This window comes from Podarcis tiliguerta, assembly GCF_965153285.1.
Source record: "Podarcis tiliguerta genome assembly, chromosome: 5".
In the NCBI taxonomy this organism is placed as follows: Eukaryota; Metazoa; Chordata; class Lepidosauria; order Squamata; family Lacertidae; genus Podarcis; species Podarcis tiliguerta.
In genome coordinates, this window is record NC_139538.1 from 38,505,497 (window position 1) to 38,524,407 (window position 18,911).

The following is an 18,911-nucleotide window of genomic DNA, read 5'->3' on the forward strand; positions in this document are numbered from 1 at the left end:
GTGTATGGATCACTGCATTTGCAGATCATATTTTCACAACTGTTATTATATAGTTACCCTTTATCTTCTTGTGAGCTCTTGGCTCCATTTCCCACAAATCATCTTCCTTTGTCTCTTCCATGCAAACTCTTCAGCTTACATTGATTTCCTCTATTTGTAGAATGTTGACATGTGTTTTTTCTTTTAGCTTATTAGTGCATTTAATTATTGTTTGAATGTTTTAAAGAGTTGTTTTTAACTGTTTTTCAAACTGATAACTCCATTGCTTTATCATATTTTGTAATCTGCTTTGAGGTTTTATTACAATCAAGAGGCATCTAAATCTAGAGAAATACAGAAAATAGATAAAAATAATCAAAAGGCTACTTTAAAGATGAAAACAGAACAAAGTGCAAAAAGCAGTAAGAATGTAAAATGCTGCCTTATACTCTCTTAGAAGAATGACCCATGCTTGCATTAGCCCATTAGCAGCAAGGGTCCAGTGGGAGAGTTTTTCCCTAGCCCTAAAAAACACACACTACAATTATGTATTATTATCCCATTCTTTCTCAAAAGTGTCCAGGGCAGTATGCATTGTTCACTCTAGACTTTATTTAGCAACCTGTGAGGTATATTAGATTGAGAGATCAGAGGCGGATTTAGGGTAGCCTGACTGGTTCGCCTGCACTGGGAGGGCTCCACAAGGGGCACTTCAACAATGACGAACAATGGAAAGCCAGAGGCACACTGAATTTCGGCGTTGCACAAGGTGCCCCTGAAATTTTAAAGCCCAAAGTTCACCACTGGAGAGATGCTGACTGGCCCAGGGTCACCCAGTAGGTTTTGTGGTTGAGTGGGGGCAGAGGCAGATTTAAGGGGACACGACCGGATCACTTGCACTGGGCACAGAGCCTCGGGGGTGCTGCTGGGGGCTCTACAACTATGATTTAGAACAGAGTGCTAGAGGCACAGGGGCACTGAATTTTGGCATTGTACAGGGCACTGCTGAAATTTGAGACCCCAAGATCTGACAATGGTGGGGATTTGAATCCAGGCCGCCTCAGGCATAGGTGGTAACCATGACGTACAAAGTGGCACTAAAGTATAAGTCCTTCCTCTGTCTTTAAAGGTGCAAGATATAAGCTATATAACACTGAGTAAAAATGATTCATAATCTGAATGAGTCAACAAAGTGAGATGGTTGCAGGAAAAGGCAAGTGCTATTTTGAAATGCATTAACAAAAGGATTATTTGCACAAAAGGCTCTTTATCACTGATGGGGTCCAGTTCCAGATATGCCATTTTGCAAAGATTTGTGTCTATTGAGGAGCAGTAAGGGCAGTGAAGATTGTCCTTTGCCTCCATCACATCTTCAAGTACCTGTGTAGCAGAGGGGTTGTTTTGTATTGCCTGAAGCTTTTTAATACCTGCTCCAGGGAATGGAGTTTTAGACCATTTGGAAGCCCACTATGATTTGTTTGCAAGGCACTTTGAGAGCAAAGTGGCTCACCCCCATAGCTATCTTGATGCTACATTTACTGCATTCTCCCATGAGGTATCCAGTGCAACATCTACTTTGAAATCATAGGTTTCAGTTTATATGGCCTAATTATGTGGACAAACTGCTTGCAATGATGTACCCAACAATGTGTTCCTCTTGCCTCTTTTATCTTATTAAAGCATGCTGACCAGGTATGGTAAGGTGGCTTGAGAGTGTAGTCAATATATCCTAGCAGAAGAGAGTGGTCCTGGCTGTCTTCAAAGAGATGGTGATTCAATCACTTCTGGGGGGGGGGGGGATCCCTCATACTAGACCCTTGAGTTTGTCACAAATACCTTTGAGGGAAGGTAATCAAGAGAGTCATGGTGGGACAGTTGCAAATACTCAAATAATAATCTTGGCCCATTTCATTCTGGGTTGATGGGACTGAACCGGCCTTGGTTGATGGGTGGCCTTTAATGGGAGAAGGACAAGGGGAGTGCAACCCTGTTATTCTTAAATAGTCTCCCAGAGGCTTTTGACACCATTGTCCATGGTATCCAACTGAACTGGTTGGGTGAGATGGCTTCTGCGGGCAATGTTTTATATTGGTTCTGATTCTGTCTCCAGGGTTGGTTTCGCAGAATAGCATTGGGTGTTTTTTTTGCTCCCTGTACGTTGTGCTGTGGGGTGCCATAGGGTACCATCTTATCCCCTATGCTATTTAACATCTACATGAAGCTGTTGAGATCAGTTGGCAAGAGATTTGGGGCAAAGTATAATCAGTATGCTGGTGATATACACATATCTGTTTCTCTGTAACATAAGAATCAAGATAGGCCATGTAAACCCTGGACCAGTGCCTGGACTTGGTGGTGAGCTGGCTGAGGGCCAGCAAACTGAGTCTGAATCACAACAAGATGAAAGTGCTGTGGGTAAGTGGGTCTCAAGTCCAGATAATTGGTCAGTTGCCCACTTTGAATGGAGTCATATTCTCCCTGAAAGAGCATATTAGTAGTCTAGAGGCCAGGTGAACACAGTGGATAGAAGTACCTTTTACCAGCTTTAGCTGTTTCTTGTCTGGCATAGCCTGATTGCTGTTCAGGGATAAGAGCAATCAAGCTATGCCAGACAAGAAACAGCTGAAGCTGGTAAAAGGTACTTTTACCTCCAGATTGGATTAACACAATGCACTCCATATAGCGTTGGACCTGTGGTTGGTTTGGAAGCTGCAGCTAGTACAAAATGTAGCTGCTTGACTGCTCACTGGGGCAGAATATCACCATCAAATTACTGGGCAAAGTTAAAGGGGCTGGTAGTGTTGTACTTACACAGCTTGGGGCCAGGACACCTAAAATATCATCTCACCTCTTCTATAACCATCTGACCACTGCATCCTGCAGCAGAAGGTCATCAGGAGATCTGGTCTGTACCATGCAGAACTTGTACCTTCAATGTGGCAGTACCTAGTCTTTGGAACACCCTTTCATTACATATCAGAGACCTCTATTGTCTTTTCAGTGCCCTTTGAAGACCTTCCTTTCTCAGCAAACCTTTTAAGTGGAGATTTTTACCCTAGTCTGCATCTGTATTGGACTTGAAATTGTATATGTCATTATTGTCACTGTCTTTATTGTTAAATCACTTTGGCATGCTTAATGGGACATGATTAATTCATAAATGAAATTAAACAAATAAAAGCAAGCAAATTTGTAGACAGTTGAAAGATGAACAAAGTTTATGAAAAGCAAAATTTTGTGAAGTATTTAAAAGAATACAGTGAATATAAAGGAGAATAACTATTGATCAAGATGACTAGAGGGAAGACAAAAATGAGGAGTTGAAATTGCACCATATAAGACCCAGAATTTCAGGACATCAGCGAGGTTGGTGGTCACAGATGAAGTACTGAGAATAGGAAAGATAACAACAACAACATCATTGTTATTTATTCCCCCACCCATCTGACTGGGTTGCCAGAACTGTCAATGGAGGAACATGTTAAAATAAATTATAGATTTTACTTCTCTAAAGGTTTTCAGCAGGTGGTGAAAGTACCATCTCTTGGAGCTAGTTTGCAAAATTTCATTTATCTTTCAGGGTTCAACTAGGCAGCTCTTTGAGTCACCCGTATTAACAATTCTATGAACATTATTCCTATTGTCTAGGTTTTGTTAGAGCCTGCTTTGGTATTATTGTGATCTCCTAAGTACCCTTGAGGTCAAGAAATACCCTCCCAGTTGTATTTCTAGGCACTGTTGTGCTCCAGAAAGCACACTCACCACACATTGTTCAATCTTCTCTTGAGGACTGAGTTCAGGAGCAACATGTTTCGCCCATATGAAGCAGAAGGGACTGTGAAGAGTGCATCTGTGTCATCATTAAGCAGCCTCCCTCATTGCACACCTAAAGCTGGTTTTCAGCTTAAAAACAAAAATTGCCTTCCCCACTTTTTTTAAATAAAAAAACCTCAGACAGGGGGCATATGATTGTTTGAATATATGACTGCCGAAGCAGGATGTGTACAACAAACTAAGGAAGTTCCAAACCAGCAAGGAAACTAGAATTTGCTGCGTGAAGGCAGGCTTATAAATATTTAAAGCAAATAAGTAAAATGTGTGTCATTTGAAGAACAAAGGCAAAATGGGAGTCAACTCTTTGCTGCCTGACATAAATGCATTGTAGTCCTTTCTAAGACACAAAATGCCAGCAGTGCATTGGTGTTATGCAACTTTACTGTTGCAACTTTTGTCTTCTGGAAATTCTTAATTATAATATTACTTCACTCAATGGCAGAATAGTTGACAGTCAAATTCACCTACTCTGAATGGTTCCAAACAGGATTATAGTGGCAATTCTGTGGGGAGCAGGCCAAATGCATATGGCAGAGATGGGGAACCTGTGGCCCTCCAGCTGTTATTGGATTACAACTCCCATCAGCCCCAGCCACATGCTCAGAGGTCAGGGATGATGGGAGTTGTAGTCTAGCAACATCTGGACTATGTAGTCTAGCGACATAGGCTCCCCCATCCCTGATGTAGGGTGAATGTTATGTGTAGGGAGCTATCAACTCAATGCAAAACGAATCAGAATCTAAATATAGGTAGTCTAATATGCTACAGCGAGTTTGACTGTAATCCTGAACACACTTAATGGGAAATAAGCTCCACTGTGGGCCTTATTTCTGAGTAGGGATGGAAGGATCTCTCAATTTTGGTTTTCTCAGATTCTCATTCTTCCATTTTAAATTTGCTTTTCTGCATTTCTGCAGCAGTATGAGGATTTTTAAAATATCCTCATGAAAATTATTCAGCATTTTAGTGCAATTTTCTTCTAATTAACATATTTTGGATGCAGATCTGTATGCAGTTTCTCCTAATATAATGCATTTTTTTGTATGTTATTTTCAATTATATTATCATTTTATGTGCACTTTCTTTCACCAGATTTATGCATTTTTGTAAACATTGGTTGGTTGGAAAACTACATTTTAAAAATAATAGCTGAAAGTTTTGGGAAGGCACCTCGTATATCCACCTATCCTATCTTGGGGCTGCAGTCCAGAGGGCAGCAAATTCAGGCTGTTGATTATATTTCAGAAGCCTGCTCTGTACCACAGACAAAAATGCTTCACTCACTCCGAAACCTTTCTAGCAGTGTAACAGCTTTGCTGTGTTGGGAACTGCACAATGAGACAGCCCTATTAGAAATGCATGTGATTATCTTAATTACTAATTACTATGGCTCCTTCATGGGTATTCTTTTAACATCTCTGCTTCTTTGTTAGTTTTGTTTTCTGTGTTTTGAATTTCAGTGGGAGGGTGAACTTTTATGGTATCTATTTACTGTTTTTGGTTTGGCGAATGAGGGAACAAACTGCTCCCAACACTCAAGGTTTGGTTGTCATGTTCAGTGGGCAGGAACTGAGAGGGTGATGTGCTGTAGTGCACATTGGCTAAGTTGGATGAAATTCCCTGTGAGACCAAGAAATTGTCACCTTAGTCTCTAGAAGAATTACATCAGTCAAGAGGCACTCCTAGCACTGTCTCATTAAGCCTAACAAAAGAACACCTCGCACAAACATAGCTCCAGTAAACTGTTTTATAAATGACATGTGGGATTGGCGAGAAAATGCTGGAGTGTGAAGTACAGTGGTACCTCGGGTTAAGAACTTAATTCGTTCTGGAGGTCTGTTCTTAACCTGAAATTGTTCTTAACCCTAAGCACCACTTTAGCTAATGGAGCCTCCTGCTGCTGCCGCGCCGCCGGAGCACGATTTCTGCTCCATAGCTGTCAAGTGTCCCTTATTTGAAGACAGTCCCTTATTCAAGCGCCATGTCCCGCTGCTGTCCCTTATTGATAGATGTCCTTTAAATGTCCCTTAAATTATGTCCCTTAAATTTCAAAGGAAGCAGTTTCTCTCCTTCCCTCCCTGCCGGCCAGGGAGGAGGGAGGCTCCAACTGTGTTGCTTGGCTGTGTTGCTCATCCAATAAGAGGTCTAAGAACGACTGGGGGGTGGAGCTTGCATGCCTTGTGTGTGGCTAGTTAATGCAAGCTGAGGGGTTTTTTGAATGCTGGACGCCATTTTGTTGCACGTGCTGCTGCAGACTTTGCAGTGCAAAGCCAGGCCGGGGAGCCATCTTAAGTTGAGGCTGCATAGGCCTTGTGGTGCATGTGATTCAGATTCTATTCAGTTGAACCTCTGGTTACAAAGTTGGTTGGACAGTGTTCTCGAAGCTACCTGCATGAGTTTGACCAGACTGCAGGAGGACAGGAAGACGAGTGCCTGGAACAGGTGAGGCTGCAGGTCCCTTATTTTGGCTGCTGGTCCCTTATTTTCAAGGTTGCTGGCCCCTTATTTTCAAATCTGTAAGTTGACAGCTATGTTCTGTTCTCATCCTGAAGCAAAGTTCTTAACCCGAGGTACTATTTCTGGGTTAGCGGAGTCTGTAACCTGAAGCAGATGTAACCCAAGGTACCACTGTACTCCTATTCAGGGTGCCAGTTACCCAGCCAGACATGCTCTTTTCTAGGACACTCCATTTCTCTTAGTTTTCAGTTTCATTTATCCTGACAGTCAGCATTCTGTGCCTACCAAGTATGCTCATTTATTTCTGGGTATTTTGCTGTTCCTCTCATCTTTATTTTTGTGCCCCCCCTTTTTTTGGTACTTCTGCAAACCGTAGGATTGCTCCAAGCCCATTGATGATGCCATTATAGCTGCATAAGGATCCACACTTAGAGAAAGTGTTTGCAATATGTAGGTAGGATTCCAACTGTTAAAACGCAGAGCCAGATCACTGTGTGATGTATATTAGTATCGCTCCTATGCAGTAAGTGCAATGTTGGTGACGTATCTTGGACTCGGATGCCTTTGACTTGTTAATGAGGTCTGGCCCCCTCCCTCGCCCACTCTCTTCGCCATTTTGAAGTATTCTGTTCCTTTAAAAAAGGCTGTTGTTGCATTGGCTCTCCTGGGAAACACACAGCTTCTGTTCTGCATTCTGGAAGCCGCATTCTTGTGAATTAATAAGGGTAACCTTTATTTTCACGCAGAAGCTGTAGCAAGTCTAAAGCATCTTTATTTAAACATGCCTCCCCAATGCCTTTTTATATGGCATCTACCATTTTAAAAGTATTCTAATTTGGGGTTGCTTATCATGTTTTTGGAGTTTATTATGTAAGTAAGCTGCCCTGGTTGATTTTTTTTATTTTCAGAAAGGCAGAGTATAAACATATTAGTGAAAATCTATTAGTTAAAGAAAATCTATTAAATGAAAATTACAAAGGGTTTTGGGAGAGTGTTCTTAAGAAACTCATAAATGTAAGATAGAACTAAATACATGAATCTTCCATATAGAGGCAGCATTCAAGACATTTACAGATGGGGGTGTTTTCTGGCTGTTAAAGTAAGCACTCTTAATAGCCACAAGCCACTGGGGACTATGGTGTCTCTGCTTCTCTATTTTGGCACACTAAGAGATTAGTGAGCCTAGCAGAAAACGCAGTTCAGTTGATGTACTCTCCAGGAACACTGTGTGCAGTTTTGCATCTCTTTCTTCCTTTACTCCTTCAGCTCATGCATTTCTGGTGTAGCACAAATCATACAATCAGCAGTACAGCAAACTGTCTTTTCAGGTAGAGCTATGCATTATTTGAGCAAATATACATTTGTTACAGTAATGCAAACACAGGGATTGGACAACTTGCAGGGAAGAACTGACAGGTAGGAGGGAGGGGTGTCTTTTCCCTGCCCTATGGTAACTCCAGCCCACCCCAGTTGGGCTCTTAAATGGTGTGCCCGGGGGGGGGGGGATTTGCAGGAGTAGAGATGGAATCAATTTCTGATCTATTTCACATACATTCGTTCATTCATGATTGCCATTTTGTTCCATTTCTACATCAATCTGCAATAATTACTTTAAAAACCACAAAAATATTTTCATTGTTTTAAATATATTTTGGCTAAAATATGCATTTTTCTATAAATGTTGTGGTGCATTTCTTGAGCCAAATTTTTTTGCATAATTTGGAGGAGTGCTAAAGCCAAAGGATGACTGTTCTGATCCATGAATTAGTTTGGGAAGTGCTATTCTGGTCAGTTTGCTTAAAAATGTGGACTGAACAAAACCATTGAGTGTTCAAGAGAAAGGTTGAGTTCTCTGGTTCACCTGGCAGTTCTCCCCTGCAAATCTCCATCCCTGCCACCCCACCCAGCCAAGCATTAGGAAGGAAATATGGGGTTAGAAAACTTGTTTTTCCCACCATAATATCTAAGTCTTCTCATTCAGTATGCCTATTTCCGCAGCTCCTGACATTCAGACAGCTCTTGGGTATGAGCAGAAATGAGCAATGAACAGACAAACAACTAAGGCAGATGCTGACTGCTTATCTTCATCTTTAATATCTGCTTGGTGACTTGCATCTGCAAAAACTAATTTCCGTCCAGTTCTCACAATTTCAGACATGCACACTGCTGACAATCTTTTTAATATTGTGTGATGTTTAGATGGGGCAGTTTTGAGGCTATCACTTAATAACTGCATTCTGTGTGTGGCTCCAGCACTCATTTTTTCACATACAGCCTAAGCTGTAGTAGGAGAAAGCCGTTTTATTAGTACAGGGAGGAAAAATGTGCTCCCATGTGAATATAATGAAAATATTGTCCCTTTGAGTTGAAATATTCAACGTTTTAGCAATAGGGCCAATTTAACCAACTGGGGTAATAGCAGTGATTGTATGTAGTGTGTGTGTGTGTGGGTGGGTGGGTGGGTGTGGGTGTGGAGCCAGGCTTTGGTCACTTCCAGAATGTCACTATTTTATGGAAGGAATTCAATGGCATACCAGCAAATCCTGGTTTGCAGAATTAAAGTGCTCTGGTACAATAAATTTGCTTTTTGCAGTAAGGAAAGTGATGGGAAAATGCACTAGAAATTGAAGGATAGCAATCAACTATTGGGAAATTGTATAACCTCTACACAAACATATCAAGATAAATGCTCAATAAAGGGGTTGTCTGGAAGTGACGTTTCCATGGTCTGAGAAAAGAAGGAAGAACCGCAAGGAAAATACAAGATGAGAATGGATAAATGATGGTGTTGTGTGGATGCCTCATAAATAGTGAGTGATTGTAGATGTTTATACATCTCAGGGCTGTGGCTATATAGAACAGAGCAGCAGCTATTCTGATCAGATTCATTTATTTTTATCTAGCCATTGGACCATTGCAGAACAAGGCTTTTAAGAATATAAATGTAAAACAAGATTACAGAAATAGAAATTAACTTGGACATTTATGTATAAACTATAACATGAGGAAATTTAGAATGCTGAATTTCCCTGACAAATCATAACATGCCCCTTTAAAAAGGAAAGCTTGTTTCTCTTAACAAATATTAAAATGAATAAAATGAAATGAAATACAATAAAGTTATGCAAATCTGGAGCAGCTATTGAGTTTGTTGCAGAGCAAATATTCCAGTTGGCAGATCACATTGAAAAAAAACACTAAAAGGGGCAGCCGGGGGTGGGGGTTTTCATCTGACATTCCCTCTCAATTCCGCTGTGGTTTCTCTGGTGCTTTGTATCTTCCGCCAGTAAGCGGAGAATCCTAGATGTAGCTGAGGGCTGTGACTGTGCTGAGCTGAGCACTGCACTTAGCTCACTGAATTATTTATACTGAAAATAAACTAGGGTGGGTCCAGGAGGCTTAGCTCTCTTACTCAGATGTATAGTAAAGCCTGGCTGATGTGATTTTATACCAGTTATGGAGAGTGGAAGCAGAAAACATGAGGGGAGATTCCACTCAAACTGGTTTTGAATTTTCCAAAATGTCCTCCTTCCCTTTGAGCAGCCTCTGTTCACTGTGGAATACGATGGCATCACCTTAAGCTGGGGGGTAACCAATGAGTTTGAGGAGAAATCAAGTCAAAGATCCAGGCCTGCATGTACTGTACAACTTTACTAGGGCATCATCTCATGGGAACTAGTTCTGATGTCTTGTGATGTGACAGTTATTCCCACACAGCCTGTCTTCCTCAAAACTTACCATAAAACAAATACATGGCAGGGGGCACTATCTGTCTCTTTACTTGGACTGTCTGAAAGCAGAGCAAAAGCTGCTGCCTTCTTTGTCAATAATCCTTTTGAATTTTAGGCAAGGAGATGGCCAGCTGTCAGGTGGTCAGGTTCTCTCCAGAAAAAGGAAGGTCATGCGGCAAAGTAGATAGTGCCACAGATTAAGGAAAATCTTGTTTAAGTAAGCCTTGCTAAATTAATTTGATCCACCGGGTTTAACCAGTGCTTTCTGATGGGCCTTTTGCTTCTCCAGTTGACAAAAATTACTAGCTATATTTCAAATATGCATCAGTCTCCTTGGGGCAGGGTTCTTATCAGCTCTCATGCACCCAACAGGGATAAACCCTGTCAAATTTAGAAGGCAATGAATCTTACGAAAAAGATAAGAACCTACAAAATTTTGCATGCCGAAAAAAATGGCATTAATCCACAGTGATGGTCCAGTTTGATCAGGACTTAAGACTGGGCTGGGATACAGGCAACAGCCTGGAGAGAGTCAGGAGCGAGGAGTCAGGACCCAAGGGCAATCAGGGTGCAGGACCAAAGGCCAAACGAAGAGTTAAGAGCATATCGCAGTTAAGATCTTCTGACAACCAAGAAGGCAATTGGGGTTTAGGCCCAGTTTTTGGCACAGAAACTTCTTTCGTCACCCTATATGATGACCTCTCTTGGGAGAGAGACAGGGGAAATGTGTCCTTGTTAATTCTCCTTGACCTCCCAGCAGCTTTTCATACCATCAACCATGGTATCCTTCTGGAGTGGCTTTCCAAGTTAGGAGTGGGTGGCATTGCTTTGTGGTGGTTCCAGTCCTACTCAGTGGCAGAGCTTCATGCTCCAGCACCGGGGGACGGAGAGCGGGCGGGGCTAGCGCATGTTCTGGTGGCGTGGTGCGCGTCCTGGGGATGTGGTGTGCTGCCGGCGGGGGCGTGGCACCCAGTGTGGGTGGGGGGGCAGCAGCGATGGCACCCCACCAGGACTGCGCTGCTGGGGGCGATGCACTCCCTCCACACTCCTCTTCCTCTGCCATTGGTCCTACTTGGATTGTTGTTTCCAGAGGGTGGTGCTTAGGGATTGTTCTTCGGCCCTGTGGTTACACTCATTCTGAAGGTTTGGGTACGCACTTTGGGGTACTTCTTGATCTATTGCTTTCATTTGAGGCTCAGGTGGCCTTGGTGATGCGGAGAGACTTCCATCACCTTTGCCCCTATCTGGACCAGGATAGCCTAACTTCTGTTGTCTATGCTCTGGCACTCTCTAGGTTAGATTACTGCAATGCGTGGGGCTGCCTCTGAAGACTGTTTCGAAACCTTAGCTGGTGCAGAATTCATCGGCCAGGTTGCCGTTCCTAACATCTCTTTCTTGTTTCTTCAGGGCATTTTCAGGAGTACAATCCTAGCAAGAGGAGTAAAACCTTCAAACCATCAGGATGGCAGGAGCTTCTGTAAAGGTGGCAGTGCGGGTGCGTCCTTTCAACTCCCGAGAAATGGGCAAGGACTCCAAATGTATCATACAGATGACAGGAAACACCACAAGTGAGTAATCATTGCATATTTTTCGGCAAGACACTTCAGGGTGGGTTTGAGTGTCTCTCACATTGCTTCTGTCATTTCTGATCAATAATCCAGGAAAGAATGTGGAAGAGATAATGCAATTGTACTTGCTAGTTACTGAGGTTTTACAATTGCATTACAGAACATAGAAACACTTAGGTTGCATTTCTAACTCCACTTACCTGGGAGTACACTTTGGAGGGCGGGCAGAGAGAGAATTTTGCTTATGAAGGCTTCAGACAAGGTTTACCCCGAGGATTTGCTTTCCCTCATAATATCTGATATTGCTATGTGAGCATCTGAATTGTAGGCCAGCAACGTATTGAAAAAAGAGAACCATCTCAGCAATGCACCAACTCCTAGACAGAAATAATTGTGTCTTTTCATTTCTTTTCTGAAATGGCCTGATAGGGTGATACCAATTCTTTGTAGATAAAAATACTTTAAAAAAATTACTCTTGACTGGATAAATGCTGTAGTCATAACTCCCAAATTAATATTTATTTCTGAAAAAGCAGCTAGGGTGGGGTTTATTTCAGGGTCATGGCACATGGGACAGTCTAATGTTTTGAGTCTTTACCATGGTTCTAGCCCATATGTTCCCTCCATAGAATTCTCGAAGCTGCCAAGCAGAAAACTTTTCCTTTGTACTCCTAGAGGGCATTGCTAAGTTGCACGAGCTGCCTACATGGGAATTAAAGGGGAGAGGGCTGGGGATCAACACTTGGAGAAAGCGAAGGACCTGTAGAAGACTCCCCCCCCATGCCCACCAGCTATTTCACACATACACATAACTACTTCTCTCTATTGAATCCAATGGGGTTTTGTCTGAGGTAAGTGAGGTTAGGACTGCAGCCTAAATCGCTTTATCTTCACCATGGTTCTGAAGTTGCATTTATCTTACAAATGTAGATCTAGAACCAAACAGCGGCAAAAGTGGCTTGGTGGTGGAAAGACATTTTTTGGAAGGTGTTACCCATGGGATCTGAGTGGTGGGTTTTCTTCTACAAGGCCAGCAACTCTTGCCCTTTTTTTACTTCTGAAAACGTTTTTGATTAAAAAAAAAAAAAAAAAAGCTTTGTTAGCAGGGCAGCTGGGTATACTGCAATACACAGTACCAGTGAGCAGTGGCGTAGCGTGGGTTGTCAGCACCCGGGGCAAGGCAAGTAATTTGCGCCCCCTAACCCATGGATTTGCGCCCCCTAACCCGTGGATTTGCGCCCCTAACCCTAACCCCCAGATGTTGCGCCCGGTGCGGCCGGCCCCCCCTGCACCCCCCACGCTACGCCACTGCCAGTGAGACTTCACCCACCACCTTAATTAACGTGCCCTTAATGAATTGTCCCTGAAAGCTGGTTGAAAATGTGCATCTTTACATATAAAGCATATGTAGATTTGTGTCATGGGCCTGCACCCTGAGTATTATAAGTGCCTAGCAATGACCTTGACTAAGGCTTTGATCCCTTTCCAGTTCTCCCCAGAGGTGCCCCCTTACACCTGCATTTGCCTTATGAGGAAAACATGAGAAATAGGAGCCCTGTGTTTTATTTGTGATGCGCTGTTCTGCTCTTACAGACATTCAAATATAAAACAACAAGTAGGAAGGAACCGGGGAGCTGCGAGGCTCTTGCCCTCCCAAAGAGCCTCTTAAGGGCATATCTTATTTTCTGAACAGTGCTGCTGCTGTTGGTGTTTCCATGCTAATAGAAGCCTACAGTGACCCTAGAGCCAATGACCCAGAGACCTGCTGACAGTGAGGTTTCTATTGCCCAGAAGACAAAAGCAGTGATTGAAGACCAAAGCAGCAAAATGAGTAGCTAATCCCCTCAGCTGGACATGAATGCTGGTTCTTTCCCCTTTTTTCCCTTTTTGAGTCTCACTGAACTGAAGGACTCCAAACAGCTCAGCAGTTCTGTTTGCTTCAGGCCTAACAACACTTGATGTCAAATGCCTCAAGGTGTGTGTATATGTGTGTGTGTGTGTGTGTGTGTGTGTGTGTATACCCACCCACACATACATACATACATACATACATATACCAAGGGCTCACCCAGATTTCTTTTGTGTCATGTTTTGAGGCACAGGTCAACGCTTTAAAGCTACAAGAATATTCCACCCCCACCCCCCTGGTGCTTTCCCTGGGAAAAGCCATGTTTAACCACTGAATCAGAGCAAATGACAATAAGATTTTCTGCAGGTTGCCATTTGCTCCAATTCAGTGGTAAAATGAGGGTTTTCCTAGGGAAAGTGCCAGGACCAAAACAAAACAAGCGCAGGAAGTCTGATCAGGATTAGGACAACAGCATGCTGAGGGGAGAGGATTAATATTTTCCTCCACCACCAGGACCCTGGAAAAAAAATTATCCCCATGCTACAGATATGGATAAGAAACAAACTATACTTAATTGGCATCAGTGAGAGATTTCCCCCCTTTGCTGTTTTCAGCACAGAGGTGAGACAGTTTTTCCCCAGGAACATGCCAGGGAATGGAAGGGTTAACTGTCCCTTCCCTGTGGGGGGAAAGGATAAGCATCCCCATGCACTGTGATTCTTTACCCAGGCACTGCTTCAGTTCTACTTTAAAGAAACAAACATTGACAGATTTACAAACAACACATTGCTCAATCCTCTTATTTTTTGATTGAGGAAGGCAAATAAAGAAATATGGATGGGTACAGAAAATGTCATTGAAGAGTTGGGGCTTGGTGTACTGATGGCTTAACTTGAGCATAAAGTGGACATGCATAGAAGTGGTGAACAGTGCACATCTATAGGCAAGTGGGCACTTTAGCTGCCCTGTCCCCCTAAAGCGTTATTTACGAAGTTTTTAAGCTGAGATGTAACTGAGTATGGGCCATAATAGAGAAAGGTCTATGGCACTCAAAATACTCCTACTGGAAATGGAGGAAACTGTTGTCCCATGTTGGTGAGTTTCAAGTAGACTCCACTTGGGGATCTTCATGTATTTTGTGACACCAACTTATGTCTTGGAATACCTAAGTCTTGCACGCAACATCTTCTAGAATGACACCACAAGGTTCCTGTCCCAGCATAAGGAACCCTTGCTTTCTTTATGCAAACCCATCACAAATTCCTTTTGTACTGTTGTTGTATTTGTTTACATGCAGAGTCCATTTCACGTCACTGAACATGCAGTTTTGGTTGTCTCATGACAATCCAGATATTTGCTCTGCCTTTTTAAAAACTTCTGATTGAGCTGCACATGTGTCAACTGTGATTTCTCCCCCATCTGAGCTGCTCCTTTGGTCTTTCCACCTGCCAACTTCCCCAACTGCTGTACTGAGCAGAATTCTAGGTGTTCTGCTCAGTGAGCAGGAAAAGGAGCCGACCAATATTGTTGTTGGCTCACACTAGCACAGACCACAAGTATTTTCTTTTGATACTGTGGATAGAGCGACCATGTCACAACAATCCAGAAGTTAGTTCTGCCCCTTTAAATCCATCAAATAAGTAGGTTACTTCACAGCCACAGTTTCTTCCAACCAGTGCTCCCCAGGAGGTACTCAAGGGTACGCAGTACCGGCACCTTTTGTTGTTGTTGTTAAAAAGTGTGCCTCTTCTTCTTCTTCTTCTTCTTCTTCTTCTTCTTCTTCTTCTTCTTCATGAATACCCTGTTATTTCCATGGCCTGGTTCAACTAGTAAAAGGAAAGTGTAAATACTTTTGCATTTCTGTTGCTCTGCCTCTTGGCTTCAGATGCAGAATGTTGGTTCCCAGCATCACTTTTGTTTCTATTGAACAATCGCCCTCCCTAGAGCTCATCAACCAACCGACCAACCACAGTGTCCCTGCAACTTCACTCTTCTCTGTTACTTCTGGAATGGACACTACAATTCAGCCTTTTCAAACAGCTTCAAGAATCAGTCTTAATTTCCTCCATCCCCCAGTCCATCTTTTGTTTTTGTTTTTTACATGGGGCTGTCTCTTTCTGGTGTATGCTGTGCCTTCCCTGAGAGGAAAAAAGAAGCATTGCATTACTTCCAGAGGCACATTAGCATTCCTGCAGTTGGTTGCTCCAGCTACTTTTCTCAATTCTGGCTCTAACTGAGCAGAGAAAAATGGCTGGAGTGTCGGAATGAAGGGGAGGTTAGGTGTGGGATGGGAGTTGGTTCAGCATTTCTCTACCCACACTCCTTTTATTGTGAAGCTAAGATCTTCCACTACCATGCTATTTTGTATGTGAATGAGGTGGACATGTAAATAAAGATCCCACCATACCTGAGTTGGTTCTGTGTTTTCAAAATTACCCAGGGTTGTATACAATGTGTGCTGACGAATGTTCCATTCCTCCTCTTCCCCCCCCCCACCCCCAAATCTGTTTTGGGGAGCAGATATGAGGATGGAATAGGGCATGCATGGGGGGCGGGGGAGAGGAGACAATCCTGCTGCACTAGTGCTAATCCTTTTGTTAGTCCACTTTTTAGCTACATACCACCCTCTGTTTCTCACAGTCTGTCAGATCCAGTCCTGCAAGTGAATTATCCATTTAGGAGACCATCTGTAGCCACTAGGACACCTTAAAACGTTTCTGTCAAATATAAAATAACTAAGGAAGTATTAGAAATCACCCCAGAACTGGCCCTACTAAACATCTTCCAAGACACTCACATCACAAAGAACTCATAACTCACCTATTCTCAGCAGCCAGAAACATCATAACCAGACACTGGAGAGACCTGTACCAAAATAGTATGGGAAACAGCCTTACTATAAAAATTAACCAATAAACTGAAACTGACATGGGGACAAATAGAGGAAGATGCCTTCACCCTGCTATGGCTCCCCTTTATCACTTACACAGCCCAACAAGACAACGACAAGAATCCACCAACAGCATATAAATCAATATGGCTAACATGATTCAAAAACACCCACCTACCCCACTCACACATGAAAACAAAGTTCACCACAGCCAATCACAAACAAGCAACCACAGCCTAGGCCAACCCCAACTTCTCTCGCCAGCAAAGAAACACAAGTGAATAGCAAAGAGAACCTGCACAAACGATGCTGACACAAAACCCCATGCATATATTAAGTAAAATAGAAATATAGCCACCTGACCCCAGTCCCACCCATCATGGCCCTTTCCACCACTTCCCCCCTTTTCTTCCTAATGTAACACTAATGTCTCAACAAATGAAACTGACATGTGGAAAATGTAACTTGAAAGTAGAGACATTGCATATACTTTTGTAAACCAATAAATCTTTAATAAGAAATACATTAAAAAAACAACAAAAATTCTGTACTCCAATTTATAGTTACTTGAAGGCAAAAGCACATCCATTCATAGTCACTGCCATTCATAGTCACTGGACAGCAAATTTGTTACAATATGTGCAGTGCTAAGCCAGTTATATGTAGTGATTTTTATCAGATACACTTTGTGCTTCTACTCCCAGAGTGAAAAGAACATTTAATTTACAGTCCCCCCACCACACCAAATCAGCCACTGCTATCTTTCCTTAAAACTAGAATAAATTCAAACATGTATTGCAGCATTTATAGCTACTGGAAAGAAAAGAACAACACACCAGAGTTAGATGTATGCAGGTTTGCAACAAGGGTGTTAGCATGAGTCTGGGCAGAGTATGTGGTATTTTGGGGTATGTGTGGTAGTTTGGGGAATTATACTTGACTTCCAAAGTATATGTGCATCTATCTTAAAATGTGCATGCCAGAAGCCTTTAAAAATGTACTTTTCTCAAATAAGAAAAATGTAGCTATGTGATGGTCCAATGTCACAAATATCCATCAATCTGAAATATACAAGAATTCAAATAGACTACACAGGTAGATAAACTTTTAAAGAAATTCAGAACAAGTACAATTATGTCCTTTTCCACATCACTGGCCTGGTTTGATGGTTCATGGAATATATGCATCACATTGGTAAGTGGAAAATTGTTAACCACTTGGTATTTTCAATTTCTTGACCCTAAATACCTGTTTCTATGTTGGAGATGGGGAACCTAGGGTCCAACAGATGTTATTGGGTTCCACTACCGTCAGTATGGCCAATGGTCAAGAATAATGGGACTTGTTCCATTGATGACTGTGCTCTTCAGGTGAGGGCCTCCTACAGTTATCGCCATTCTACACAACGTAGGAATTGGGCCTTTAGTGTTGTGGCACCTGCTCTTTGAAATTCCCTGCCCTTGGATATTAGATAGGTGCCATTTCTGAAGATAGATTTCTCTTTCAATAAAACTTTTAAACAGAGGCAGATTTAAAGCAGCACGACTGGTTCCATCGCACTGGGTGCCACAGGGTATCACAACTATGACATAGTGAACTGGGCAAAACGAAAGGCGAGAGGTGCAGGGGTGCCAAACACTGACCTTTCACAGGGTGCTGCTTTGAAGCTGAGACTTCTCTCTCTCTCTCTCTCTCTCTCTATATATATATATATATATATTATTAAAATTTCTGTTTTACAATTTCAGATAGTCATTTTACATCCTTAAGATATCAATGACTTCCCTTCTTCTCTTCCTATGATTCATTTTACATTTTACAGCATATTTTGCAAAAACTACCAATCAGTATTCCATTATTGCATCTACCAAACACTTATGAAACTGAGGCTTTTCTTAGTCTGCATCTGTATTGGAATTATTTTTTAGGTGTTTTAAATATGTACAGAGAGAGAGAGAGAGAGAGAGAGAGAGAGAGAGAGTGTTTTATCTCTTATTTATTGCTGCCCTGGGCTCCTTTGGAGGAAGGGAGGTTATAAAATCCTTACCCCTAATCTATACTTTTCAAATTTGGTTTTTAACATCCTCAAAGCAATCCACATTCATTTAGTACATATATGATAGGCTTGTCACCAATTTTAGAAGGGGTCTCTATATTAGCTGTTCATTAGTTTGTATCCACCTGTTATTTTCTTGAATGTGTAGATTTGCTACAGAGATCATGCCTAAGGGTCTTTCAACAGCTGTAACATTTTCTTGTTTGCTAGTCTCTATGAGATACTATCCTAGTGGCTTCATATCTGAAATATTGGGTGATGCTGCTCAGTAACAAAGGGCACAGCTGAGCACACAGCCAAGTGGGAAAATGAGGCTCTGCTCACTTGGCTGTCTCACTTCCTCCTTATATCACTTGGAGAAAAATGTCAATATAAGGCTACATTTTTTAAAAAAAGAAATCACAAAATAATCCACATTAATTTAGGATCTGCTTCACTAAAGCTCTCCAAAGTGCTTAATACTAAACATGCTGGTACCCCCTCCATCGTTTAATGATTTAGCTTTTGAAGAGATGCTGAAAACACACTCTATTTCAATGGGTGGTTT

The 18,911-nt window shown here is 42.1% G+C and overlaps 1 protein-coding gene across 16 annotated transcripts in view; it reads left to right on the forward strand.

Annotated features, from left to right (window-relative positions):
• Positions 1-18,911, forward strand: part of KIF1A (kinesin family member 1A) — a 113,884-nt gene that overhangs the window by 3,826 nt on the left and 91,147 nt on the right. For all 16 annotated transcript variants that reach the window (XM_083443147.1, XM_083443156.1, XM_083443155.1 and 13 more), the window contains exon 2: positions 11,409-11,569. In XM_083443147.1, the coding sequence (XP_083299273.1) occupies positions 11,464-11,569 (106 nt within the window). In that variant the 5' untranslated portion in view covers positions 11,409-11,463. The remainder of the gene's footprint in view (positions 1-11,408; positions 11,570-18,911) is intronic.